The sequence below is a fragment of the Magallana gigas genome, chromosome 2 (assembly GCF_963853765.1).
Source record: "Magallana gigas chromosome 2, xbMagGiga1.1, whole genome shotgun sequence".
Lineage (NCBI taxonomy): Eukaryota > Metazoa > Mollusca > Bivalvia > Ostreida > Ostreidae > Magallana > Magallana gigas.
Window position 1 is genome coordinate 46,581,480 of NC_088854.1, and position 25,462 is coordinate 46,606,941.

A 25,462-nucleotide genomic window follows, 5' to 3' on the forward strand; every position below is an offset into this window, starting at 1 on the left:
GTAATTTTATTTTATAGTAGGATTTCCCCAAGGGAAGTTTGGCTATATAGCGGACCCCCAACCCCGAGCACATTTTTTACTTTTTTGTTCATCTTTATATAAAGGAATATTGTCGTTTTGTGAATCTATTATGTATATAACCCCGATCATTGCTTTTAATCGTACATGTACGTATCAACTTAATTATTTTGATAGACCAAGACTATCGCTACCGGTATGTAATCGCAGGATTAAGATTAACATAATGAAAAGGCGCGAAACTTTTCTAGCATTATTTATGTTTTTCAGTAGTTATATTTTTACGACATTTTACACCATTTGCCGGTTCAATTTTAACTTGATTGACAGGTATGTAATCGCAGGATTAAGATTAACATAATGAAAAGGCGCGAAACTTCTCTAGCATTATTTATGTTTTTCAGTAGTTATATTTTTACGACGTTTTAAACCATTTGCCGGTTCAATTTTAACTTTATTGACAGGCATTTTAAATCGACACGTTTTCTTGCTATCAATGTTTTCTAAAATGCAATTGCAAGTATATATGTAATTTATATCATTAATGATGAAACCCGGATTACCAGACATTTTACTGAATTATTTTGCTTGGGGCGGGGTGGGTGGTGCACTATTTGTAATATAAACTTCACCAAAGAATGTTTCTCAGTGTTGCTAAATTATGGATTTTTTTCGATTAGGCAAAGGAATCATTACTCAAGAAGTTATAATCTTTATAAAATTGTTTTTGATGTCTTTGAATGTATTTGGACGAAATAACATGGGGGTTAACTCAGTGAATAGATGCTACTTTCAACAAGTTATTTTTTCAGAAACCAAAAAAATGGACTCATTACATGAGGATACTCCCCGAAAAAAATGATGTAATTAATTAAGAATTTACATGTTTATAAATGCATGTAATCTTATCACATGTAAGAGAAAGATTAAATTCATAAATAAATTCATAACTAAATTATGAAACTTGGGCGAATATTATTTTTAGTTTCTTTTCCCTCTTGGTCATTAGTCTGAGCCAAAAATAGACCGATATTTACGGTCATTAGTGTGGACAAATCACAAAACGAAAATAGAAATAGGAAGGAAATTCCTTGAAACTAAAACGAAAGAAGAATCTGCGTCTTTTATCCAACATGACACAAACGATAGGACGGGTTGACAATCCAGTAAGTTTTTCTTATCATCAAATAAGTTACACACACTATTGGATGGTGGGATGTTCCATTCTTATTCACAAGTTTTTACTGTTTTGTTTGTTCTCCTTACCAGCTGTTTTCCACACACTGATACAGTTACAATTATTCATCATCGCACAGGGACTTGTGTAGAAAAAAGCGGGTACCTCGGAGGAAACACAAGCCCCCGTGACATACAAAATTTACAATATTATTGCAATGAAATGCAGACATAAAATTTATTCTCTTTCTAGAAGTGGACAGGCATAGACATAGAGAATAACATTAACTTGAGCTACTGGTAGTTTTTGAATTATCTCCATATTTTTGTAACACGTACATCTTGTGGAAATGAACATTGTATGGTGCCAAGAGGGTTTGTTCATATCAATTTTATAAAATATTAAATTTTGGAAATTCCTGGTATATGGTGAATAAGTATTGGAATTGACATGATCAATGACCGCCCCCCATAATGCAAATATTATACTTAAAATATAAACAGTGTGACCTAGTGCTGTTTTTTTTTGGTTTAAAAAGAGACAGTACTGGCGTGCGACCAGTTCTCGCCGAGTACCATTTCTCGCCAGTACATTGTGACGTCATTATATCAACACATAATATTATAGACGAAAAATGACGTCACAATGTACTGGCGAGAAATGGTACTCGGCGAGAACTGGTCGCACGCAAGTACAGTTTGTAACTTAATTCTACCATTTCAATGTACACTATACACAACTGGATCTTTCAGCCTACTCAAATCGTGAAGAAAACTTTGCATGCTCAGTCTTCAATTATGACATTTTTTTTTTTTATGTAAGAACAAGTGTGACCTTGGAAATATCCGAGCTGAAGCTGATTCCTAAATTAATACTTGTAAAAATTTAAAATGGTTAAGAATTGAAATATGCTACTTTAAACAATATCTAAAACTTATTAACTTGATGTATTTGTTTTTTTCCCTTTAAATGTTTTGATAAGACATGTATGAAACAAGTCGTATTTCCTAATTAAAGCACTTTTGTAACTTACATGGTTTGCATTATTGATTATTTTTATCAAAATCACTTAAGATTGAATTCTTAGAAAGATTTTGAAAGAGTTTAGGGGCAATATACATCAGAGAGCGCCAGTTATTAATGATTGAGTTGACTTTGTTGAGCAAAATGGCTGCCAATATGGTGGTTGCAATGAGCTTGAAGAACATTTTTTAGCTGTTAGTAGTAGTACCCCTGATTCAACTTTCATTTTTCACTGATTTCCCCATATCTACCTGTTGCCATTAAGCCTCGCTTTGCAAGGCGGCTTGCCCACCTTTTGTTGCACTCTGTATTAATCGAGTGTGTTTGGTTCTTGGCCATTGTGATACAAAGCCAATAAGTTACATGTATGTCACTTGGAATAGATAATATTAGATTTGGCACTGTTACCTGGCAACCCCCTCCTTTTCTAACCCCCAACACTCAACCTTTTTGAAATTTTTGGACACAAATCAAGGAAAATAACTTATTAAGTCATAAAGTGTTGTACAGGAAAGTAAAAAAGTCAGTGAATTTAAAATTCTTCTAACCCTAAGGTTTACTACTAGTCTTCCACAGCTCTGAAAAAGGCGAAAATTATTACTGATAGTAATTGGAAAAAAGGAAAGAAAATATTATAAATACAACTAAATCAACATTTATTACAATATTTTTCAGCTCTTGCCTTTTGAAGGTGACATTCCAGGGGGACTACAGCCTGGAAAACAAGTTTTTGTGCAGGGAAATATCCCAAACCATGCTAACGGGTAAGCTTTCGAATCTCCCCTTTTTGTGTCCAAGTTGAGATGGAAGTTAATCAGGCATATAGAACCATTTTAACAAGAGCTTGGACTTTGGGTAGTTGTGTCAAACAGCAATGTGACATTACGTAGGCCTGTCTATTTCATTGCTGGCCACTCAGCCACTGCTCTTTGAAATCAACAAGATTTGTCTGGCTTTTGAGGCAGGACTATGAAATCGGTGCATATTTCGCTTGAAACCGGGTCATTTTTAACTTGTTTTGACGCAAGAAGTGAAGTCCAAGGTCTTGTTATAATGGTTCTATATTGTTACATGTTATTTGGTCTGTATTTTTGTTCCAACTGCATGGATTTCAATGTTCCTCTATACTTCTGAAGAATCAGGCTTATCATTTTTTCTTACAATATACAAGTTATAAACTTCATGTTTAATTGGACGGTATTTGTTTTTTTTCTCTCCATTTTTGCCATGTACATGTATCTATTAATTAAAATGAAAAAAATCATTACTTTTTCCATATTACTTTAATTTATGATAAAACAAATCTTCAACACCATTTTGTGTTGTCTTGAACATTCTTGCACCTCCAAATTCAGCACATGCAGTCTTAGCATAAACCTGGCAGGAAATAAAGAAAAAAAGGGCATTTTTATTCAGTCTCCACTGATAAGATAACCTGGTAACACTCAATAAAATGAGCACACAGCAGAGAACTTTTTCAACCTAAAAATCAATAAGATATTGAGGCTAATTTTTGAGAGAGAAAAAAAAATGCAGGTGATACAAAAACAATAAGGACACACAGCATCCATGAGTCGATAGCAGATAATGTAGATTGATCTTCAATGTCCGTCAAGAAATAGTATTGTACTAATTGAGCTGTACTTTTTCTGTGCACTGGATATTGCAGTGGTAAGGTGTCGAAATAGTGTATAGAGAATAACTTGCAAACTATATACTCATATATTATTCTGTAGTTATGCAGAATTCATCAGTAATTGATCTGATGCCTTTTTTCTAGCAGTCAGGACAATGTGTCACCTGCTGTTAATTTACAATGATGCAATATCACAGATACTTAACAAGCTATATTTTTTATTGATAATCGCTGGAAAATTCTATGTGATTTTTTTTTTACATGTAACTTGATGTTAAGGGAATACATCTATAATCAAAATTAGACATGTAAAACTACTCCTCTTAACAATATGCAATCCAAGATCTCTTGTATAGCATATAGAGGAGTGGTTTACAAGTCTTGATTTGAATTGTACACTCAGTTAAACCTCATTATCCAAAACTCCATGGTACTGAGAAACAATTCCAAAAAATCCAAGAATGCGAGATGTTGAGTTAAAATACGAAAATTGAAAGAAAAAGTGTTAAGGACTTCCAAATCGCTTTAACATATCCATTGTATTCAAGGTATCAGTTGATTGATATACTTAGTTCAACTAAAGTTTAAATTTGTGTATATACTGTACATTCCTAATTAAACGCAAGGAATAAATATCCGCGTAAATTCGTGAGAGGCACATCTCACAGATTTTAAAATCTCGCTGTTATTTTTCTGACAAATTTAAATTAAGGAAACTATGATAAAAATCTGGTGTTTGTGATTTCATATTTTCGCGTTTTGATGCAGAACGGTTGATTCGCGGAATTAAGTACTCGCGAAAGATAAGGAATTTACAGTATATCCTTGTTTTGCAGCTAGCTGTTACAAGTTAGCTGAAATTACACAGAATTGTCCTTAATGAGATACTAGTAATCAATTTCTTATCAAACTCTAGAAAATCTGTCCAATATAAACTTTACCATGTTAGATTTGGCATCAACTTTAAGTGTGGAAGAGGGGATGGAGCAGATATCGCCTTTCACTTCAACCCCAGGGTCAGCCAGGGCTGTGTCGTTCGTAACACAATGCAGAGCGGACATTGGCAGGCAGAAGAGAAACACGGAGGAATGCCTTTCAAGAAGGAAAAACCATTTGAAATCATCTTCTTGATTGAAGAAAGCCAATTCAAGGTATTTGTCAATGGGGGCAGAGGTGTCATTAGATTAAGGGTACTAACCTGTATACATCCAACCCAAGAGACAGTCAGTCAATGGTGCTTGCGCTTTTCACCGAAGCTGTTTCATCCCATTGTAGAACACATATATATTTAAGTATTGAATCCTTATTTTTTGAAAGATATAGTCTCATAACTGCAACGGTGTGTGCATACAAATTGAATAACGCGCGTTAGCGCGTTATGAAAATTTGTTTGCACACACCGTTGCAGTTATGAGACTATATCTTTCAAAAAATAAGGATTTAATGCTTAATATATTTACATTTTTTTACCTTCTTGCCTTGGACGCAAATGCGAATTATACCTCAAGTTACTGTATTATCCTATGGGTAAGTTCAAATTAATGGAAGAGCCACAGTAACAGCCACAAGCGTGATATTTGATTTTCGCTTGTGACGTTGTATTTATCAGCGTTCAACGTTTGTGACGTCACAATTAAAACTCGTGATTTAACCTTTTAGTACCCTGTCTGTGTTATGGTGCTATATCTGCAGTAGCTTTACATGCAAAATATATGTGGAATGTAAATATAAATTGATAACTGCAGATCTGTTGCTTTACAAGAACATTGGATTGACAGGCTGTAGTGTTTCAGCTACTCATATACAAATAAATTTATAAGTTATAACCTACACAAAAATATGTACTATATTGCATGGATTTATTTCAATTCGAACAAGTGCACTGTTGTTAGTTTCTGTTGTTTATTTATCTTAAGACCCTAGAGTGTAAGCTTTCATTATTAACAGTGATGTAACAGCATGCTGAATTTTTCAAAGACAATAATTAACAGTTATGAAGTTATTCATCTAACTTCATTTAGAGAGTTTGATACATTAATATACATGTACTCAAGGGTTTTTATTACTGCCTCACCTTAATTTCATATGGAAAGAGCATATCATTTGAAACTTTTAGTGAAATTCACATGAAAATGACCATACGTGGTATTCAAATGAATTTCTACATGAAATTCACTTGAATTTTGAGTGAAAATTTACTTGAAGTTCAAATTTCAAATTGAAAGTTTGGAGTGTAATTATTTTTTTCATTTTCTTGATCTTAATGAACATATCTTTATTTTGACCGTTCAAAGAGGTAGTATTTATATAAGGTCTAGAAAATCTGCGAAATGGTCTTGAAAAATCTTTTATTCTGAAGTAGAAAAGTCTGAGTAACCAAGATTTCATCTGTGTCCCAGCTGATTATCATTAGTCTAATGATAGTTACACAACATTTTTTAGTCTAATGCATATGATTATACCTTTTTGTTTGTTTATGACTTATACAGATTGCAGTGAATGGGAGGCACTTCACAGAGTTTCAGCACAGAATCCCGCTGCACAGAGTGAATACCCTCCAGATTCCCCCGGGGGTGTCCATCTTCTTCATCAGGTTCGACGCCCCGTACCCAGCAGCCCCAGCCATGAGTTACCCATCCAACAGCAGCTACCCTCCACAACTGCCAGCCCCAATCTATAACCCGGTGAGTCTCATTATTGTCTTAGGACCCTCTATATACTAATAAAATTTGATTTTAAGCTCACCTAAGCTGAAAGCTCAAGTGAGCTTTTCTGATCACTTTTTGTCCGGCGTCTGTCTGTCTGTTCCTCCATCTGTAAACTTTTTTACATGTTTTACTTTTTTTACTTCTTCTCCAGTGTAGATTCAAGTTATTCAAATCATGATCCCTGGGGGTTTGGTAGTGTCACAATTGGGGGTCGAATTTTTACATAGAAATATATAGAGAAAATTCTATAAAAATGTTCTTCTCAAGAACCAATTGGCCAGAAAAGCTATAACTTGTGTGGAAGCATCCTCAGGTAGTGTAGATTCCAGCTTGTATAAATCATGATCCCCGGGGTACGATGGGGCCACACAAGTGGTTGAAAATTTGATGTAGGTTTATATTTATATGAACAGTTGTTTAAGATCATTTTGAGAATGGCATGGTCAATATTTGATATAACAGTTACAAAAGGTGCCCAACATAAAAACATCTGTAAAAAATTTTTGAAAATTGTTTAAAATAGGATCAATTTAACTCATTCTTTATCCCGATATTTTTGATATGGCTTCATAAAGTTGATTTTATTTTGTCTAGTGTTGTGCAGGTGAGTGATGTGGCCCATGGGCCTCTTGTTTTTGTTATGAACTTGAGAAAATCATATTTATGAGCTAATTATTTGATACATGTAGTGCAGCTTAAGAAATGTACAATCACTTAAAAGATCAACTCTAATAAATTGTACTTTTCAGCCTATCCCATACGTGGGATTAATCCCTCCATATGGGCTTCAAGTTGGAAAACTCATCTTCATTTCGGGAATAACACGAGGAACAGACAGGTATTATAGTCAACTTTCTTTAATTTCTGTTAAATTGACTCAATTAAATTGTGTGCTGCATTTTAAATATACCACTAAAATGTTTTTATAGACATTTGAATTTTTATATTTTGAAGATTCACTGTGAACATACAAGAGAGTCCAGCTGGAGGGAGTGACATAGCTTTCCACTTTGATGTCAGATTTAACTGTGGAAACAATAATATCAACGAAGTTGTCCGGAACTCCATGAGTGGAAACAGTTGGGGATCAGAGGAGAGACACAAGCCTTTCTTCCCCTTCAGACCCCAGGCTAACTTTGATCTGATGATTCTCTGTGATGCTCATGTATTCAAAGTAAGGTCATCTTTGTGTCAAAGTTTTAATCCCTATACTGTAACAAAGACTGAAATCAGTCAAAGTAAGATCATCTTTGTGTCAAGGTTTTAATCGCCATGCTGTAACAAAGACTGAAATCATGAAGTCATATAAGTGTTACCTTTGTTACATTGTCACCAATATCAGCTTTAAGTTTTGATAGATGTGTGGTATCTGTTATTCAATATTTTTTTTTATAAATGTTGATGTTACATATAGCATATACTTTTTGAATTCCAAAAGGTTAATGATCTTGACCCCCCCTTCCCCCTCAACCTTTCCCCTCTAGATCTCCTTATGCACTTCTTTCATTTAGAAGCAAGGTACATGTATTCAAATTCAATAAAAGATATTCTATATAAAGAGTATTATAGACTAACTCTTTGGATTGGATTATAGGTGGCGGTGGATGGGAAGCACTTCATTGAGTTCCAGCATCGGCTTCAGCCCTTGGGTCGGTTCCAGTATCTCAGCATTACCGGTGACATCAGGGTCACACAGATCCGATACCAGTAAACGGTACGCAGGATGTTAACATCAGAAAGAAACAAGAGACACTTTCAGAAACTAAAGGCCAAGAGAATTGAGGGCCAAGAGAATTGAGAAGTGTACCAACGATTCATGATGATCAAAAATTGCTGTTTCATTTTGCTTCTTTGTGATTTAATTCGATTTTTTTTTTCGCTTTGTAAGGTAACAATAGCAAGGTTTTGTATGCTTTTATTAGTTTTGCGGCTATGGTATCAGGTGTCAAGTACATTTTGTACTTATAAAATAAATGGCTATAATAAATGATTCCTGATATTGATATATGATATATCAAAGAGATTTTTAATCCTGCTTGGTTAGCATCAATCATTCAACATACTACACACACAGATATACACATAAAATCAATGCAAAAAATGAGCAATACTCTTATAAGCACATGCGTTTTGCCACAGTTTTATTGTCCTTTTAATTATTATCTCTCTTGAACCAATGCAAGTAGGTTTCTACTTTTTTTTTTTGAAACCCCTGAGGTACAATTGTTGAACTCCACGAATTGTAACATATAGAACTTGTCAACTTAAAACATATATTCAATTCAATTTATTATCCTTGAGCTTTACAACTCATATGCATTCATGTATCATTAGATTCCACACACCTACACACATCCCATTTTCTGCTAATTAGTTCATAGATATATAATTACTTGTATGTTCATGTTTGTTATTAACAGTATGGAGTTATTGATTGTCCACTAATTAACCCCTTCATGGCCCTTCAGCAGGACAAATTAATGTAGTTATTAGTTTTTGTTGGCAGATAATTTATTAATGTTTAATAATTAAGGCATTTTTCAAACTATCTGTTATAATTAAGGCATTTTTCAAACTATCTGTATCTGTTAAGATCAGTATTGCAGATATACGTATTGTAAAACATTGTTTAGAAAACTTGTATTTTGCTTTTTTGATTTTTTTTGTCCTTTTTTTTTTTGGGGGGGGGGGTCATTTTTGCTGTTGGTATTGAATTTTTATTTTGAACTTTTTTTAGAACAATTTTTGGCAAGCACTGAAATCTGGCTAACATTTTAATCACAAAATGTGGAAGCTTGTTAAACAGCTCAGAAATGACATCAGTTGGGATTGAGAAAGTTGTGTGATAAACAATTTGTACATACCATAATTTTCAAATGTATTAAATCTAATTCACTGTTCATAACAATTGACATCTTTAATCATTTGGTTCAGAAAATTTATCACTTGAATTTTGTTATATAATTGATCTAATTCTACATCATATATAGTTTTACCTTTCAATCTCTTCTTTGTCTGGAGATAGAAAAATGCTACGAAATGGCCCCAATCACCCAAGTCTCATAGTTGTATTTGAGTGAGGGTTCTTGCTAGTAGGTGTATTTGATATCCTTTTTTCAAACTACAGTAAATGTATCAAAATATATTGCATCACACTTACACGTGTATTCAGTTAGAATATTTAGTTCAGTGCTTTTACTAGTCTTTCCCTCAAGATTATGTTGATAATCCTTGTAATCTATCGCAGCAAAAGTTGTGCAATGGTAATTAATCAAAATAAGGTTGTATTGTGATTTATTTTAACTTGCCATTCTTGCCCTGTACTTTCAATGCTATAATATATTACTTTGAGACTCCCTTAATACCCTCACCACTCACAGACCCACACCCGGGATGATTCAGTCACCACTCACAGACCCACACTTGGGATGATTCAGTCACCACTCACAGACCCACACCCAGGATGATTCAGTCACCGACTCTCTATAAGTGATTAAAATGGCTGTATTTTCTGTGCACTGTTATTCTTGTAGAAATCTCAAATCACATAGTATGTATTATTGTTCTGAATATATTAAGACCAAAAGATGCTTTGCTTGTTTATAACTTAGTTACTTGCTAGTCTTACTTGATGTCTTTCTAGATACATGTACTTGAAGTTAGCCAGATTAACCTAATGAATTACTAATAAAGTATCTTGCTTACTACAGTATATATATGTATTTTAGATAAGTATTTCACGTATACAAGAGCATATTTTTTGTTATTAACCCATCATCTCTTTCTATGAGGGAGCTTTTTAAAGTCATACAATAATTTTTTGGAGGATATTTCGTATTACTGTATTAATTAAGTGCAGTATGATTAATTTTTAATATTAGTCTTTGAAAATATTATTGTAAAACATTTTGAATGCATTCTTATAATGATTAATTTTGATAGTTAAATTTTATATCTATGACTAATTGAAAAAAAAAAATGAAATTACATGTAAAATTCATGTATCCTGTAAAATACCTAGCATTAATGATATGTTTTTTTTTTTTTTTATGTTTTTTCTCTACTGTCAAAGACAGTTATTGTTTTGTCATATGTAGTATTAATAAAGTTTGCATGCTACACTCAGGTAGTCATTTGTTATTTTTAACATATAAGCTGTGAGGTCACAGTTGTCTTGAAGATTGCAGCTATCATATGGAAATTAGTTGATTCTAAAATAAATAAAAATATTGACTAATTACTGAGAAGAAAAACAAATTTTGGTACCCCATTAATTTGGCATATTGCAGTTTAAATTGGCATTCATTAACTAACTCTGAATAAATAAGCTACATAAAGTGCATGCTTCTTTTGATGCCATGTCAATATATAAATACACGGTCAGCTTCAACATGCGAGCGAGTCGTGCTTACTCGGTTTCTTGCATACATGTAGTTTATATACCGAAGGAGGATGCTGTCTGTAAAAGCAAAAATGGCGAGAGTTTTGATAATAAGGCAAAGTAAACAGAGAATCTTCCATTTGGGCTTGGGTTACGTGTAATCAATGGAACGATTCGCATTTATATTTGAATATTTGTACATGCAAAAGTTAAAAAAAATGTACATATTGTTCGATAATTGTTCCTTTTTCTAAATAATTTAATGAACGAAGGACTCAACTCAATAAACGTATTTAATATACACTATATTTACATCTACCAAGTACATGTATTATTTCCTCTATTTCTTACGGAAACTTATAGTTAATTCATAGCTCTATAGAAACAGCCAGACTGAAATGTACACGCCCCATTAAAATTTTATCAATTGGTCCAAATCTATAGCGACTGAAATTGACAAGATACTGACAGGACGGAAATTGACACGCCCTGTTTATCGATTGGTCGAAACCTACCGCGACGTAAGAAAAATCATGGACTTCTCGAAATAATCATGATGATATCAGACTCAAAGTCTGACAGGAGACGATTTGGCAGTTTCTTTTAGCTAAAGTACGTACTTTAACAGTAATTAAGTGAATTTTACTAACTTTTCACAATCAATTTATTCATTAGTTAAAAGAAAGATGTTGATATAAACAATAGAATGCTTTCTTTGATGATTCATGCGGGTTATGAAGGTAGCGATCATTGTAGAAAAAAATTACATAACTCGCTAACGCGGATTATGTATTTTTTCTGCAATGTCACTACCTTCATATCCACAGGGGCCAAGCCCGTTTTAACATTAATTTCAATGTAACCTTAAATAAAGAAAGTTTATGGTTACATTGAAATTAATGTTAAAACGGGCTTGGCCCCTGTGTTCATATCCCGAATGAATCACCAAAGAAAGCATTCTATTGTTTAATTAGAATTAGTACTCGTAAAAGAAGTTTAACTGAAGTATGAAGAATTTTAAAAAGAAGAGTAACTGTTGTAACTCAATAATTAAAAAGATGCTCTAATTCCAAATTATTCATGTATACTACAACAACAACTCATATATATATTGGTATACATGTATATAAATACGGATAGATTATTTATTTTTAAATCAATAAGCATAGATTTTAAATTTAATTTGAAACCCTCTTAACTTTGCATTGTTCAACTAAGCCTATATTTCTGGTCACATTATTTGAGGAAGTACCACATGTATGTTTTAGACTAGGTTCGAATCCAATATTATGTCTCTAAACAAAATTTGAACCTATGTAACGAAATTGAATTCAAAATATTGTGAATACTCCCTCAATAGGAGCAACTCAAAAGTTTACAGTTGTAATTTGTGCTTGCGTGTGGTTGTATTTTCTTTACCTATTATCCCATATTACGAAAAATTTTACAACACGTATGTATTTCTCATTCTCTTTTTCAAGATGTTGTTCGATAGCATTCATTTTATTGAATAATCATGCAATTGTTAAAAATAAAGAGAGATGGCCCTATTGGTAACTAAATGCAAATAATATAACGCAGGTTATGAATTCTGAAGTAAAATCTATACATATGGTCATACAAATATTTTAAGTTCACAATGGATTGGTCGAAGTCTATCATATAAATGCAGCTATATGTACGAGGTAATGAGTTACAAAAAATAGGTCTTCGTTAGACTGATGATGACAAAGGACGCCTTGAATTCTTCAACAATCTTTCTTTTCAGTGTGCCTACAAGTTGATATCCTGAAGTAGCACACCCGAACATCAGAAAATCAGCTGTAGATAATCCACGTCCATTTTCAAGGTAGTCTCTCTTATAAGAACTTCACGTGACAAAGCCTGACGTCACCTTCTACAACCAATGTTTGAAACTTTTCTGTTGGGAGGAGACGATGAGGGAACTCGTACGTCTGGTGGTTATTGACTACAATCTGAAATAAAACCATGAAATCCATCGGGTAAGTATTGCTTGTCGTGTGAAAGTTTAGCTATTTGATTTGGTTTGTGGAGGAGATGTTGATTTGCCTTATAGTTAAATGCTAATTAAGGAAGTTCGTTAAAACTGATTACTGTGTTTATTTCATTTCTAGACACATGATTTATATACTCATTGTCAATATTTACATGTACTTTAATTGTAAGTCTGAAATTTTGAAATATGTTTGGACAGGAATTGAACAACATGGTCGAATATAGACTGCCTTTGATGTAGATTTTGATTAACAATTATTTAGTTAACCCACATAAAATATTTGATATCTTTTGACCAAACTAGAATTGTTTCGATCATTTGGGTATAGAGAATTTTCTGACTCGAGACCGATGGTTGATGGAAAGTTTTAACGAGGAAAAAAATGCATAAGTTAAATTGTGTATCATACTATACTTCTGAAGATAAATGTTATTAAGATAAAGTATTTCAATTATAAAGTATTAATGTTGAAGTAGGAGGGTAAATCTGGGGCATTTTTGTTTCAAGTATGGATATATATTGATGACCCTGTGTTATCAATTAATGAGCGGTGACTTTATGATGCATTTTAAGAGAAATAGATATGTTGTAAAAATGACCATCAAATCTTGAAGTTCTCTTTTTTTATCGAAATAAGACTGTAATTTTAAGGAGTCTTATAATTTTTCGCAATATCGTTATGCTTTCAAAGCTGTTAATATCATTCTGTGATTGGATTTTTTGATATTGCAATCGTCAAACCAGCAACAACAAAAACCATAAAAGAACTAAAAAGAAAAAAGCCAAGCTCTCTCTCTCTCTCTCTCTCTCTCTCTCTCTCTCTCTCTCTCTCTCTCTCTCTCTCTCTCTCTCTCTCTCTCCATTGTGCATTTATAGTAATATTCACAGTTTTGCTATAGTAACATTAGCGATTTGCCTACCTACAGTCAGGACTTTGCTTTCTGCAAAGCCTGGCTAAAATCATTTTTTTCATGTTAATACCTTCTTCAAAATATTCATATAAGATGAGAACTTAACTGTAATGTATTAACGCTGTTTCGGTTTTATCTAACATAACGATGAAAGAACCGAGAAGAAAATAATTTCTGACTTTTATCCACATTTTCTCATGCCATGCAATTGTGATTATTTATTCAAAAAATATACAAAGTATGCCGGTTTATTGGTATGTACAGCTACGTACTAGTTAAGGAAATAACTAGCTTTAGGAGACTTAGGGGGAGGGGGGGGGGTGTCAACAAATTACCAACCAGATTAACATTAAATTTTTAAACATGTTGTTTTTAGATATAAACTATAATTAAGTAAGGAAAATTTTACATGTTTTTAACTTTTAAACATTTATACCGATATACTGGTATTTTCCTAAATCTTCATACAGAGCTCTTCTTTTGAAAGAGATTTATAAAGTCCAAAAATTGCCTTGGATCATTCAGTCTTCTTAATTATGTCCCTTGATACAAGAAACATTTGTAACACATAAAATTAATCTTGATTCCAAACCTGCATACTTCATATTGATCCTCCCGAAATATGATTTCAATAGTGAACTTTTCATCAGCTTCGAATGGGAAGTTGTCTTTTTCTCTAATTTCGCGCCCCCAGGAACCAGAGCAGCGGATGTTCAGTACAACAGTACCGGAGTCCGCGCCCCAGTGTATGACAGGACTAAGGAACAGGCCCACGTCGACCTGGTACGAGTCGGTCAGCTGCACAGAGAACCTGTAACAGACAAATACGCCAGTGTACAATTTTTGTTTAAAAAAATCTGGTGTTTGTACTACACATACATGTAATTATGCATGTGTATAATATTATCGTGGAGTGAAATATTGGTAATATTTATTTAATTCAGGACGTTTTAATTACATTTAAATCAAGTTATCATGGAACAAAAATGAATTATCTTTGAATCAAGATATTTTGGGGTGATAATTTTCAAAACAGGTTGTAACCTTCTTTTCTTTATTTTTTGAATCAAAAATAATGATTGTTTCTAAATCAATGCAAACGCATGTACATTGTTTTAATATTTGCAAGTTATATCATAGTGCTGACCATAAACATACATCGGTTTTCTCAAGATAATCTCACTTTTAATATATATATAATTAACTGACATAGAATTGAAACATTCCATTAAGTATATGGAATGGGTCTTACTTTTGCTGACCTGCCACGCCCTCTATAGAGATCCGTCTTCCTACTTCCGCTCCACCGGGGATCGTTGCTGACAACGGCATTGCCTGGAAAGTCCCAGAATCATACATCCAAACTGCAATCGCTCTTTTGATAAAGTTTAGTTTCTAATGCAAACGTGTTTTGTATTTTTCTTAATTAGATACCCCTCCCAAATGCACATTTTTTTAAACCCGGTACAGGCTTTACGAAATATTGATAAAATATTGTAATCATTGTATGACAGTCAAAGTGTCATTAAAATTTCAGTAATACAATATTGAAATACATTACTCTTTAACTCAGAATTCACCCAAATGTGAATGCATTATGACCATTGTAGAACTTTGTCCATTAATATCTATATGATATTTACCGGATTGTATATGTGAGAGGAGTGACTCTTCTCATCTGGACGTCTGGGGGGTCGCTGGTAGTGCAGCTTGAATCCAGACGCCGGGTATCCATACGCCGAATCCAAGGGAACCGGGGATAGTGGATATGAAACATCCGGGTACCCGTCATCCGTCGGCACTTCCGAAGAAAGGTCCTCCTCGGTCTGCCATCTTTCCGGAAGGTCGTCGCTGTCGTCAAAGTCTTGTACTTCTGGTCCATCCAAATACTGAGCTTTCTGCTTTCTCATGTTTCACCTTATCACACGGGTCATTTTCAAATGTCATCTATGTGATCTTAAAACGTATCCTCTGAGATTTATTTAACTTGTGTATCGTCACTTGTGTTCTGAATAGCGGCTATCTCTATTAAAGATTCAAAGGGTGACAGAATTAAATATTTACACTGTGAAGTATTTTAGTACGTATAGCTGGCATTGTCTGCCATTGTTTGTGTCGATGAATGTGCATCTGAATGGTTATATAAAGAATGACAGGCAAAAAAGATTTAAAGATGATTGTAGTGTGGAACTATAATCAAACTTATCAGAGCAAAGTTTAAAGATATAATCGTGTTTCAATAGCCCAAAATCGGGTTCTATTATAGTGAAATTTTGATGCTCTGTAAGCACCAGGTCTCACAAGGCAACGAACAGAAAGTGTCAGCACACGCTCCTGCGTTATTAACATTCGGTGATAAACAACTTGTGTAATAATTGCATCACAAATCAGAATGATCACTATACAATTAGAAATTATGGATATACAATTAAATAACAGCTTTAAAGATTAAAACTTTCTTTAAAGGTCGGTCGAGAACGTTGTGAGGCGTTTCAGTTTTTTGCACACCTGAGCTGAACCCTCAAGTGAATTGATGATATGTTCGTCGTCGTATGAGTTTTGTAAATCTGTACACTTTCGACTTTTTCCACAAAGCCATTAGCCAATTGCAACCGAACTTGACACAAAGTATCCGTAAGGGTTTTCAAGTTTGTTCAAATGAAGGGCTAGATCGAGTAGGAAAGAGAAAAATCATAATGTAGAAGTAAGTTATTGTTTAGAAGTTCCATGATTATATTTTACCTCAGGGGACAAAGCGATGAACAACGGGGTCCAATTTTACAAAACGCTTTAGGTTTTTCTTTAGAAAATGGAAAATACGAAGCTTGCCATTATGAAAAATTGGTGATTGGATAAAAGCGAATTATGAATTTTTAACAACACCCCCCCCCCCCCCAAAAAAAAAAAAAAACAAAACAAAAAAACAAAAAAACCTCCAAAAACCAAAACCCCACTCATCTATAACTTCACCCAAAGTTAGAGGGTCAGAGAGAGAAATTCATTTTGAAATTTCATTTAACCTCGTAAAAAGTTTCTCTTAAGACAGCAAATGAAGTCTTTTATTTTTGAAAGCTACAATTTATTTTTATTTTTGGGGAAAGGGGATTATTGAATCAACATTGAATGAAAATTTATATTTCAAACCATGCCTAAGGGCAATTTATTGATGATATATGTGTTTGAGGTTCAAATTTTTAACACAGAAAATAAAGTTTAATTTGTTATATGGTAGCAACATTTGTGTGAAATTATTATTCAAGAAAGCTCGCAGTTTTAAAAGTTATTTATTTCAAGTTCAGTTTATTCACTCAAACCAAGTAATTTGGTACAAGAAGAACAAATATACAGAATAAACAGAAATACAAATCGTCAGAGATATACATACATTGTCATACAGGAGAAATGATTGTAAAAATAGACGTATGAAAGAATCAATCTTTGGAATAAAGGATCGGGTCAGAAAACAACTAAGGAGAACAGACAGCATCGAACATATTTGAAGTTAAATTAATACACACAACGTTCTCAGAGATGATGATTTAGAATTATGATTTGACACGAGTTCAGAGAAATTTAAAATATTTGGTCCTTAATAATACATGTATTTCGTTTTTGGATATTTTTTCCTCATTTAATGAAACTCTCTGCAGGTAGACAATGGTTTGATGTTCGAAAATTTATTAAGTTTTTTCTTAGTACTGAGAAACTTCTCATAGCCATAATTACAACGAACTGTCCATATAGAACTTTATTTTTTGTAATTGCACTTGTTCCTCAATAGTTTTATATCTTATGTTTTCTTAGACGGCTTACCAATATTTATGAATTAATTGTTGACAAGATACTTCTGTGTAATCTTATGGAATTAAATATTTTTTAGACCACACACATAAATAATATGTGTACACTATCTTTCAAATTTTTGGTCAAGTAAAAAGATAAACTTGTGAATCTTTTGAAGAAGAAAACAAGAGAAAAGCTGTCAATGTGACAGAAAGCCAGGTGTTTCTATTGTGTGAATGGTATCTATTGTCCATCTGTCCACCCTGAAGTGATAAACACTACCTAACCACAGAAATGGGGTACTCTATATGCAATATTTTGAAAAATATGACCTTAGTACATGTAATTTCAACAGCTGGTATTTTTCGCAAAAAATCATCAAAAATTAAGTAATATGCTCATCTCTGATATACCGGGTATGTACAATTATTCTGCAAAAAAAAAATATTCTATCTTGAAAACTGTAGGAGGAGTTATCCGTACAATAAGGGAACCTTATATGCAATACTATGCAAAAATGACGATATTCAACAGCTAGTAATTTTTGCTTAATCATTAAAAAATCAAAATCCAAGTAATCAGCACATCTCTAGATATAAGCAAAATTGGTCTGCAAAACATTAAATTCCTATCTTAAAAATTGTAGGATGAGTTATTCGTACAATACGAGTACCCTTTTGACAGTTACCAGCTCGCCCTTTTTTCACCATTTCATAAGCCGGATTTATCCTTTGGAAAACTTATTAACACATTTCGAGATTTATGGACATTCCTAAGGTCTAATAATGGACTTCAACGATTCATTTTAATCAATAAGTTTAGTAATTATTTCAGTTTACTTTGCGAAAAATCAATTTTATACATCGTTAGACTGCTTAATTTCTTAATTATCACGGTTCAAAATTTAAGGTAAAATTTTTCTTTGATGGTGGATTTTTTTTAAACCAAATAACATCGGACAGTAACTATAGTAAGCATTGATGACGTTTCAAAACATGGATCTTATCATCCGTATCAGTTCATAATATTCGTTGCAATAGATAAAGAATTTGGAGCATAGGATGACATTCCACCAGTAAGAGGAATACAATATCATTTTATTTAAACAAAATACTGATTGGATGAAAGACAGATGTTGGAATAGGAAAAAAAATGTTACAAATGCAAAGGACATGGTCAGTTTATATATACATCTTCATCATTGGTTTTGGACACATTTATGGTAAGATACTTGTCTAGTTTGAATTTTGACTTTTTGGTATTTGCTAGAATTGGTTTATATATAATAATTTAACAATATAAAGAATACAATTGAATTTTGTTTTGTTTTGATCTTTAACAACGCATTTCACCCTAAACTGACTCTTTTATAGAAGAAAGTTCAAAGAGGTTGGTAAAAACTACACCAGACAATGTCAGATATGAAGTTCTTTCGATTGCAAAGAACTCTATCATTTTCGCAAAATACCATACAGTTGAAGTTACGTTTGGCAAACTTGCGAGAACATAAGCGTGCTAGAATTTAATGTGGTGCATCATGGTTTTAAGTATAAACTCCATGAAGTTAATAAATATTGCTCTTCTAAGCATTATAATATTTCAAAAAAGAAATGATTTAATTATTCATTTTTTTTAATAATCGCCATTTTATGAATTTCATTGTCTTATTGTTTTATTATTTTTGCAAACAAAAGAATCGTCTAGCTGAGCATAACTGCATGTCATGTAGTCACTAGATTTTCCAACGCGTCCTTGTTGTTTGAGTTTCATTTGTGCGTAGAAATTACGATTTGGTAAAAACTTATCTTTTAACCAAACGCACAGAAAGTCTGTGAACGATTTTCATTGCTTCATGCACATGTCATAAAGTCCCATCATATCCTCGTCATCGCTTGTGTTTACACTTTATATATAGATATAGATATAGATATAGACCATGAGTTCATTTTTACTAAAGTAAAGCGTTGAAAGTATAATTTTTCAGCTAAAATTGCACATTTTGTGCCTATTTGACTTATAAACTTCTTATCCATCATGCTATTTATCATAACCAAGTAATTTTCTACCGATTTGAGAATGTATTTCGGAATGAAGTGAGCCACTTTTACTAAGCCATTGCTTATTATTGGACATGTAATAACATTTAACATTGCACTTTAAAAAGTAGGACTAAACACCTGCCTACATAAATAAATGAAACTAATCAAATTTGGAAGATGAATATTTGATAAACGCAAATCGTTAATCACACAATCTCAATTTATGACCTGTGAAAAAATGCAAGTTATTCACAATTTTTTTGTGTTTCATTTATTTTTTAATTAAATTTTGTTTACACAGCATTTTGATTTATGTATTTGATATATTAGCACTTGTTTTACTCTCAGTAAATTGTATAAGATATTTTTAGCGTCATTAAATGATTTATGAACTGTAATTTGAATTGTAAAAGCCTTACTTGATGCAGTATTTTAATTCATGAAACGTTTCACATATTAAATACCAGCAAGCAAAAGAAAGGGGAAAATAATGCGAATCTTTTAAAAATTGTTTCCTCAGTTTATAATGAACATGGATCAGTATATTTTTAATTATAATTAAAAAAGAATTAAGATTTATAAACAGAAAGGTAACTATTATAAATATATATAAACAATTTTATCAAAATAAAAAGAATGCCTATATATATGGTTTTGGGGAACAACTAGGGATGTCAATTTTACTGGAAGAGGCTGATCGATTAATCGGATGTTATAGTTGAAAGGGTTAATTATAATATCATGCTTTTATTATGGAAGTTAATATATTATTCAAATTAAACAACCTTAAATATGAATGTAGAAACATTAAAAACAACCTATTTTTAAATGAACTTTAAGAAGTATAAAGAATACACATCTAAAAGAATAAAAATAAGAACGAATGCAACTGTGATGAATAAATAACAACAAAAAAATTAATCCTGTGACACAGGTACGAATGTTCTTTGACATGTTTTATTTATGGTCACCAATCTGATGTATTTTAGGATACGCTGAAATTTCTTCAGACTTTGAGACCTATATCCAGCTTAGTACTTACTGCATACAGGCGACAGGAAAAACTTACATAGAGTTTTCGATCAAAGCTTTGACTGATGTTCATGTTGCATTAATGACCCAAGACCTTTCCACACCACGCGACGATTGGAGCCAGTTTTATGAAATCGTCATCGGTGTATGGTCAAATCAAAAGTCGTGCATTCGGGCACTAAAGGAATATTGTGCATATATTGAATCTCCTGGAATATTAAACAGTGCCGGTTATGTACAGTTGTGGATCAGCTGGGATAATGGCGACGTTCAACTTGGAAAAGGACCCAAAGCGGATGGCGTCGTAGTTGTCAGTCATCCTCAGATCATTCCATATGACGTCAATTATCTTGCGGTGATGACGCATTACACTAGTTCGTGGAGATTCTATGAAGGTGGGCTTCTCCACGTAATCTAGGTTTTTAAGATCATTCATTCTATTTTAACAAAGTTTTAATGATTTGATGAATTAATCGCGATGATTTTTAAACTCATTATTAGTAGTAGAATTTTGATCAAATTTAAAATACATCTTTTACTCTAACGTCTAATTTACTATTGAAAGAACATGCCAACGATTATAATAAATTCTTCCATATTTCTACTTTGTAAGGATTCCATTGAAATAAAAAAAATTAAATGATTTTTTGATCAATTATTAATTAAGACTTTAAGTGATGTTTTGCCCCTGACCAACCTTTCCTTTTCCTTATCTCAATATCATAAGCGCACAACTCCAGTTCTGGCCATAAACTTAAGAATATACCACGCTCTGAGCAATTATTTCATCAGTACACTTTTTAATTTGTCAAAAAGCAAAGTAGACTAGCTGATTAAATGATTTCTTCGAGTATAAACCTCATCTACCTTGATGTATTTATTGCAACAAAAATTTGTCATACAAGTGTATGGAGTAGTAGTATATTGTACTAAGACACAAACATTTATTCATTTTATATTTGTTAACAGCACGGGGATACATACCAAATCGAAAAATTCTGTTATTGGGTCGAAAGTGTTTTCAATAATGCCTCAAACATTTTAATAAAACCTAACCCAACTATTGACTAATCAGGATGTGTCAAATGTTATTACTTTTGTGTAAAAACATGCAATTAAAATCATGATATATTTTTGGTAGAAATATTAAAGATCATATAAACTGGCATTACACCTTTGTTGTATTAACTGATTTCTACTCTATGATTATTCATAAATTCCTAAAACGATTGCATTTTAAAGTGATGTATGATAGCTTTGTGTATCTTGTAAAGAGACATTTTTTTGTGAATATATCTATCCCAAAAAGACCTTGTGATTACGATTTTATGTGTTTTATAAGGTGTAATAGTACATAACTTTATCCAAACTAAGATCAAATTTTAATCAGTTGCATGGGTACTATAATTAATTTTCAAAATTTTAGATGTTTCGTGATAAGTATCAAATCGTATTACAAGTAGAAGAATGATTACTTTTTTCTGAAGTAAAGATGTATTTTTCGCGTTGGCTTGTCGAGCCGAATTGAAATTTGGAAAGAAAACCTTAAAAAGGGTAGATATATAAAAAAAATAAAATATATTATTATCATACGGGAGTTAAAAAATACTTTCTAATTAACAATATGACTTTATTGTACTTAATGTCTATTGCATATATTTCGTTAAATTTTATTTGTTGTATTCTGCCTATAAAAAATATAGGTTTTTTTCTTCCAAAAACATGCTCATAATAAGTCTCGTTCAACCAAACTCTCTTTGGGCAAATTAACAATGAAGAATTTAATAAAAAGACTTTAAAACATGGTTTAAATTTGAAACAATTCTAAGGATGTTATTGAAATCAAGTTTTACATCAATTTTGATCATATTACTAATAAAAGTCCTTCGTTGGTGATTTGCACTCTTTATGTTTTAAAATAGAGACAGATTGCAAATTTGAAGAATTCAACAATACTTACATTGTAACAAATGATACCAGATGCAATGGAGTAACAAATTATGCATGCGCAAGCGGATACAACCTAACTTCCGGGAACCTCTCTCGGCTTTGTGGGACTGGACTAGAGTGGATAGGTGACCCTCCGTTCTGTTCTGGTAAGAAATTTTTATTACTTTTTTTAGATTAATTTTATAACTCATTATCTAAGTATTGTTTTTATGGAATATCGTCTAATCTGTTATATTAAAGGCTTTATAGGCAACTGATCGAGTAACGTTTTTCAAAGTATTAAATTTTTACGGATAATTTTCTATTTGTAGCAGTGTTTTTCTTGGGTAATGCCTAGATTACATTTATTAAATTTAATAAAATGTTACCGATGGAGAAGGAATTGAGGGAGCAAGCAACTTAGCCCTTCTTAGTCGCTAGAGTTTTATTTATTTTCATCAAGCTTAATTTGAACATAACGCAGGTTTTCATTTGCTAATGTAAAGTTCTACACCAATCCAATAACGTATCACTTTTGTTACGTTTTTTAAGCTGTCCATTTAAAGTTTAACCCCAGACTTAACAATACACAGGAAAAATAAATCCTTCTAGAAATTTGAAAATTAACAGTTATACACATTTCAATTGTTAACGATTTATATATTTTCACAGCAATTCCATTATGCCCTGAGATACTTTCAACCTCCTCTGTCATCGTATTAAGCCAAAACATAGAGATTGGTGGGACTCTGTTAATGACATGCGCAAAGCACCATGCATTGGTTATCGGTAACCTGTTTAGAACTTGCCTTCCTAATGCAACATGGGATGGCCTGGAACCTGTTTGTGAAGGTTGTATTTGATTTATTATTTTTCATTTTAAAATTACGACATTTACCATAATCAAGAGAGCTGAATATGGTTATGATCATTTAAAAACTATATTAATCTTATTTTGAAGGGAAGCCATGTATAAAGATGAAGAAAATACTAGTACATGTATTAAAGAAACACTACAGCTCAGTTGCGCAAACACAGTGAAATGACAATTTACGAGTTTAAAATTATATGAATGTTTTTAGCAAAGTTAACTATGATAGAATCACACTTTGTAAAATCTGAAAATTCTCAATTTATGGCTAAAATTATTAATTAGTAAATATTGTTTGCCCAGCCTTTCGTTCAACAGTATATGCTCATCGATTGCAAACATTTCGGCGTAGCTTTCAGCAAGAAAGCGTCATGTTCACACGATCCTGTATATGAGTTATTTTAATACATGTTTATTTCTTTCAAATTACCTCAAGTTTTCCATTGACAATGACAACGACTGTCATTGAAAATCACGTGTTGTAAATAAAATTTTAAAGTTTATAATTTTGAATCTCCGGAAAATTTTGAACACACAATCGCGACTATTATTGCATTAAAAATGATTCAAACTTTACATGCACAACTTCTATTCTTTTATTGACGTGTGTTTAAAAAATAGATAACCAAGATGAAGAAAATAAGCTGTAGTATCTCTACGAAAGTTAAGGAATTTTTCTTTTTTGTTTCAGAGCTCGAATGCTGTTCATAAAAATGTAAACGAAAGACTCCTTTGTGTTAACATACATGCACATGTAAACTATATATAACATAACTAAATTAAATATATTTTGGTTGATCAAACTTGAAAATATAAATGGTCATGTCTAGAATACAATAACAGTTTTAATTTAAGTCTTCCATATTCGCCCCAATATAACAAGAGGGCGCATTGTATCTGATGATGTATGGTTTTATCTCCAAACTACTTTCGTAATTAATATATAAATGCATTTATCGAAGCTTAATTATATTTATATCTAATAAGTACAACGTCTATCGAGTTTATTGGACAGTTAACACTTTTTATACACTGCTTCGCAGTTTATAAGGCAAGAGCCTCTTAAATTGCAAGCATCGTTTAAAGTAAAAACAAAATGTTACTTTATTCCTTATAATTTTGGATATATAACGTTAATTTTTGATGAATGCACATGTAAAATGTCTATGAATCTTTTAACTCTATATTTGTCATTAATTACAGGTTGCATTTGTCCAAGCGCTGGTGTAGGATATCAGTTTAACACGACAGAAGAACTCATCAAAAGAATAGAGGAAATGAAGAAAAAGCTAAAAATAGAAAGGGAGAAAACGAATGCCTTTATCCGGTCCAAGACCAGTGTTAAAGACAGCCGTACCTCCTCCACAAGAATCGGTTTCGTCCTTGGTTGGGGTATAATAGGGTCCTTACCGGTGGCTATTTGTTTGGGTGATGCCGCTTCCCTGTTACGTCATATGAGGCACGGCGTTTAATGAAAAGATGAACATCAATATAAACTTAAGTCATACAAGACATGATCTTTTAACTCTTTAACCACAACTTCCGGGCTATAAAGCTTAGATGATCTAATGTTTGATTTCGTTTTTACAAAACTAAGGCATTTATTTTGAACAGTTTGACAGATCTTTTTTTTTTTTTACCAAAACGTTTCCGACGTCAATAAAGTTTGTTCATTTAAGAAATGGAAATAATAAATTTTCTACTGATCGAAGTATCAAAGAAAAAAATGACCGGAAAACTTCATCAATGCGCGAAATTAATTTCAATCGTTGTTGTCTTATTTTATCGAAATAATTGATGAAAAGACAAATCAAATGCGAAATTTTGAAAATTTCACATTATTTTATTTCGTTTTTTTCTTCAAATTATTCGATTTATCAGGGTGAACACTTCCGTTTGAACAAAACTTATTATTTGTTCACTTTTCTAATATTTGT

The 25,462-nt window shown here is 32.3% G+C and overlaps 3 protein-coding genes across 5 annotated transcripts; 2 read left to right on the forward strand and 1 right to left on the reverse strand.

Moving 5' to 3' along the window:
• Positions 1-1,026: 1,026 nt before the first annotated feature.
• Positions 1,027-8,404, forward strand: LOC105340878 (galectin-4). The gene is made up of 7 exons (XM_066076859.1): positions 1,027-1,184; positions 2,894-2,982; positions 4,804-5,005; positions 6,344-6,538; positions 7,312-7,400; positions 7,517-7,736; positions 8,157-8,404. The coding sequence occupies exons 1-7, from the start codon at positions 1,152-1,154 to the stop codon at positions 8,271-8,273; spliced, it is 945 nt and encodes a 314-aa protein (XP_065932931.1). The 5' UTR covers positions 1,027-1,151; the 3' UTR covers positions 8,274-8,404.
• A 4,375-nt stretch (positions 8,405-12,779) lies between these two features.
• LOC117680443 (galectin-related protein B) lies at positions 12,780-15,924 on the reverse strand. Of its 2 annotated transcripts, none has more exons than XM_034448340.2 (4): positions 15,515-15,924; positions 15,124-15,206; positions 14,472-14,682; positions 12,780-12,919 (listed from the first exon to the last, which is right to left on the reverse strand). In XM_034448340.2, exons 1-4 carry the CDS (start codon positions 15,779-15,781, stop codon positions 12,803-12,805), a joined length of 678 nt encoding a protein of 225 aa, XP_034304231.2. In that variant the 5' UTR covers positions 15,782-15,924; the 3' UTR covers positions 12,780-12,802. The 2 variants fall into 2 exon arrangements, with proteins under 2 accessions (XP_034304231.2, XP_065932934.1); XM_066076862.1 differs by having other exon boundaries at positions 15,124-15,246; positions 15,515-15,633.
• LOC136273052 (uncharacterized) lies at positions 12,815-25,114 on the forward strand. Of its 2 annotated transcripts, none has more exons than XM_066076861.1 (5): positions 12,815-12,946; positions 20,683-21,120; positions 22,648-22,821; positions 23,327-23,506; positions 24,729-25,112. In XM_066076861.1, exons 2-5 carry the CDS (start codon positions 20,808-20,810, stop codon positions 24,995-24,997), a joined length of 936 nt encoding a protein of 311 aa, XP_065932933.1. In that variant the 5' UTR covers positions 12,815-12,946; positions 20,683-20,807; the 3' UTR covers positions 24,998-25,112. The 2 variants fall into 2 exon arrangements, with proteins under 2 accessions (XP_065932933.1, XP_065932932.1); XM_066076860.1 differs by lacking the exon at positions 12,815-12,946 and adding an exon at positions 18,363-18,876 and having other exon boundaries at positions 24,729-25,114.
• The last annotated feature ends 348 nt before the right edge of the window (positions 25,115-25,462 follow it).

What these genes read in the sequence shown, in the direction of transcription:
- LOC105340878 (XM_066076859.1), top strand. Translation starts at nt 1,152, where the DNA reads ATGACACAAACGATAGGACGGGTTGACAATCCA. An exon ending in TAGGACGGGTTGACAATCCA is followed by an intron (nt 1,185 to 2,893) that starts GTAAGTTTTTCT and finishes AATATTTTTCAG; the next exon opens with CTCTTGCCTTTTGAAGGTGA. An exon ending in ATCCCAAACCATGCTAACGG is followed by an intron (nt 2,983 to 4,803) that starts GTAAGCTTTCGA and finishes TTACCATGTTAG; the next exon opens with ATTTGGCATCAACTTTAAGT.
- LOC117680443 (XM_034448340.2), bottom strand. Translation starts at nt 15,781, where the DNA reads ATGAGAAAGCAGAAAGCTCAGTATTTGGATGGACCAGAAGTACAAGAC. An exon ending in GGCGTGGCAGGTCAGCAAAA is followed by an intron (nt 14,683 to 15,123) that starts GTAAGACCCATT and finishes TGTCTGTTACAG; the next exon opens with GTTCTCTGTGCAGCTGACCG. An exon ending in TTCGGGAGGATCAATATGAA is followed by an intron (nt 12,920 to 14,471) that starts GTATGCAGGTTT and finishes GTTTTATTTCAG; the next exon opens with ATTGTAGTCAATAACCACCA.
- LOC136273052 (XM_066076860.1), top strand. Translation starts at nt 18,807, where the DNA reads ATGTTACAAATGCAAAGGACATGGTCAGTTTATATATACATCTTCATC. An exon ending in TGACCCTCCGTTCTGTTCTG is followed by an intron (nt 22,822 to 23,326) that starts GTAAGAAATTTT and finishes ATATTTTCACAG; the next exon opens with CAATTCCATTATGCCCTGAG. An exon ending in CCTGGAACCTGTTTGTGAAG is followed by an intron (nt 23,507 to 24,728) that starts GTTGTATTTGAT and finishes CATTAATTACAG; the next exon opens with GTTGCATTTGTCCAAGCGCT.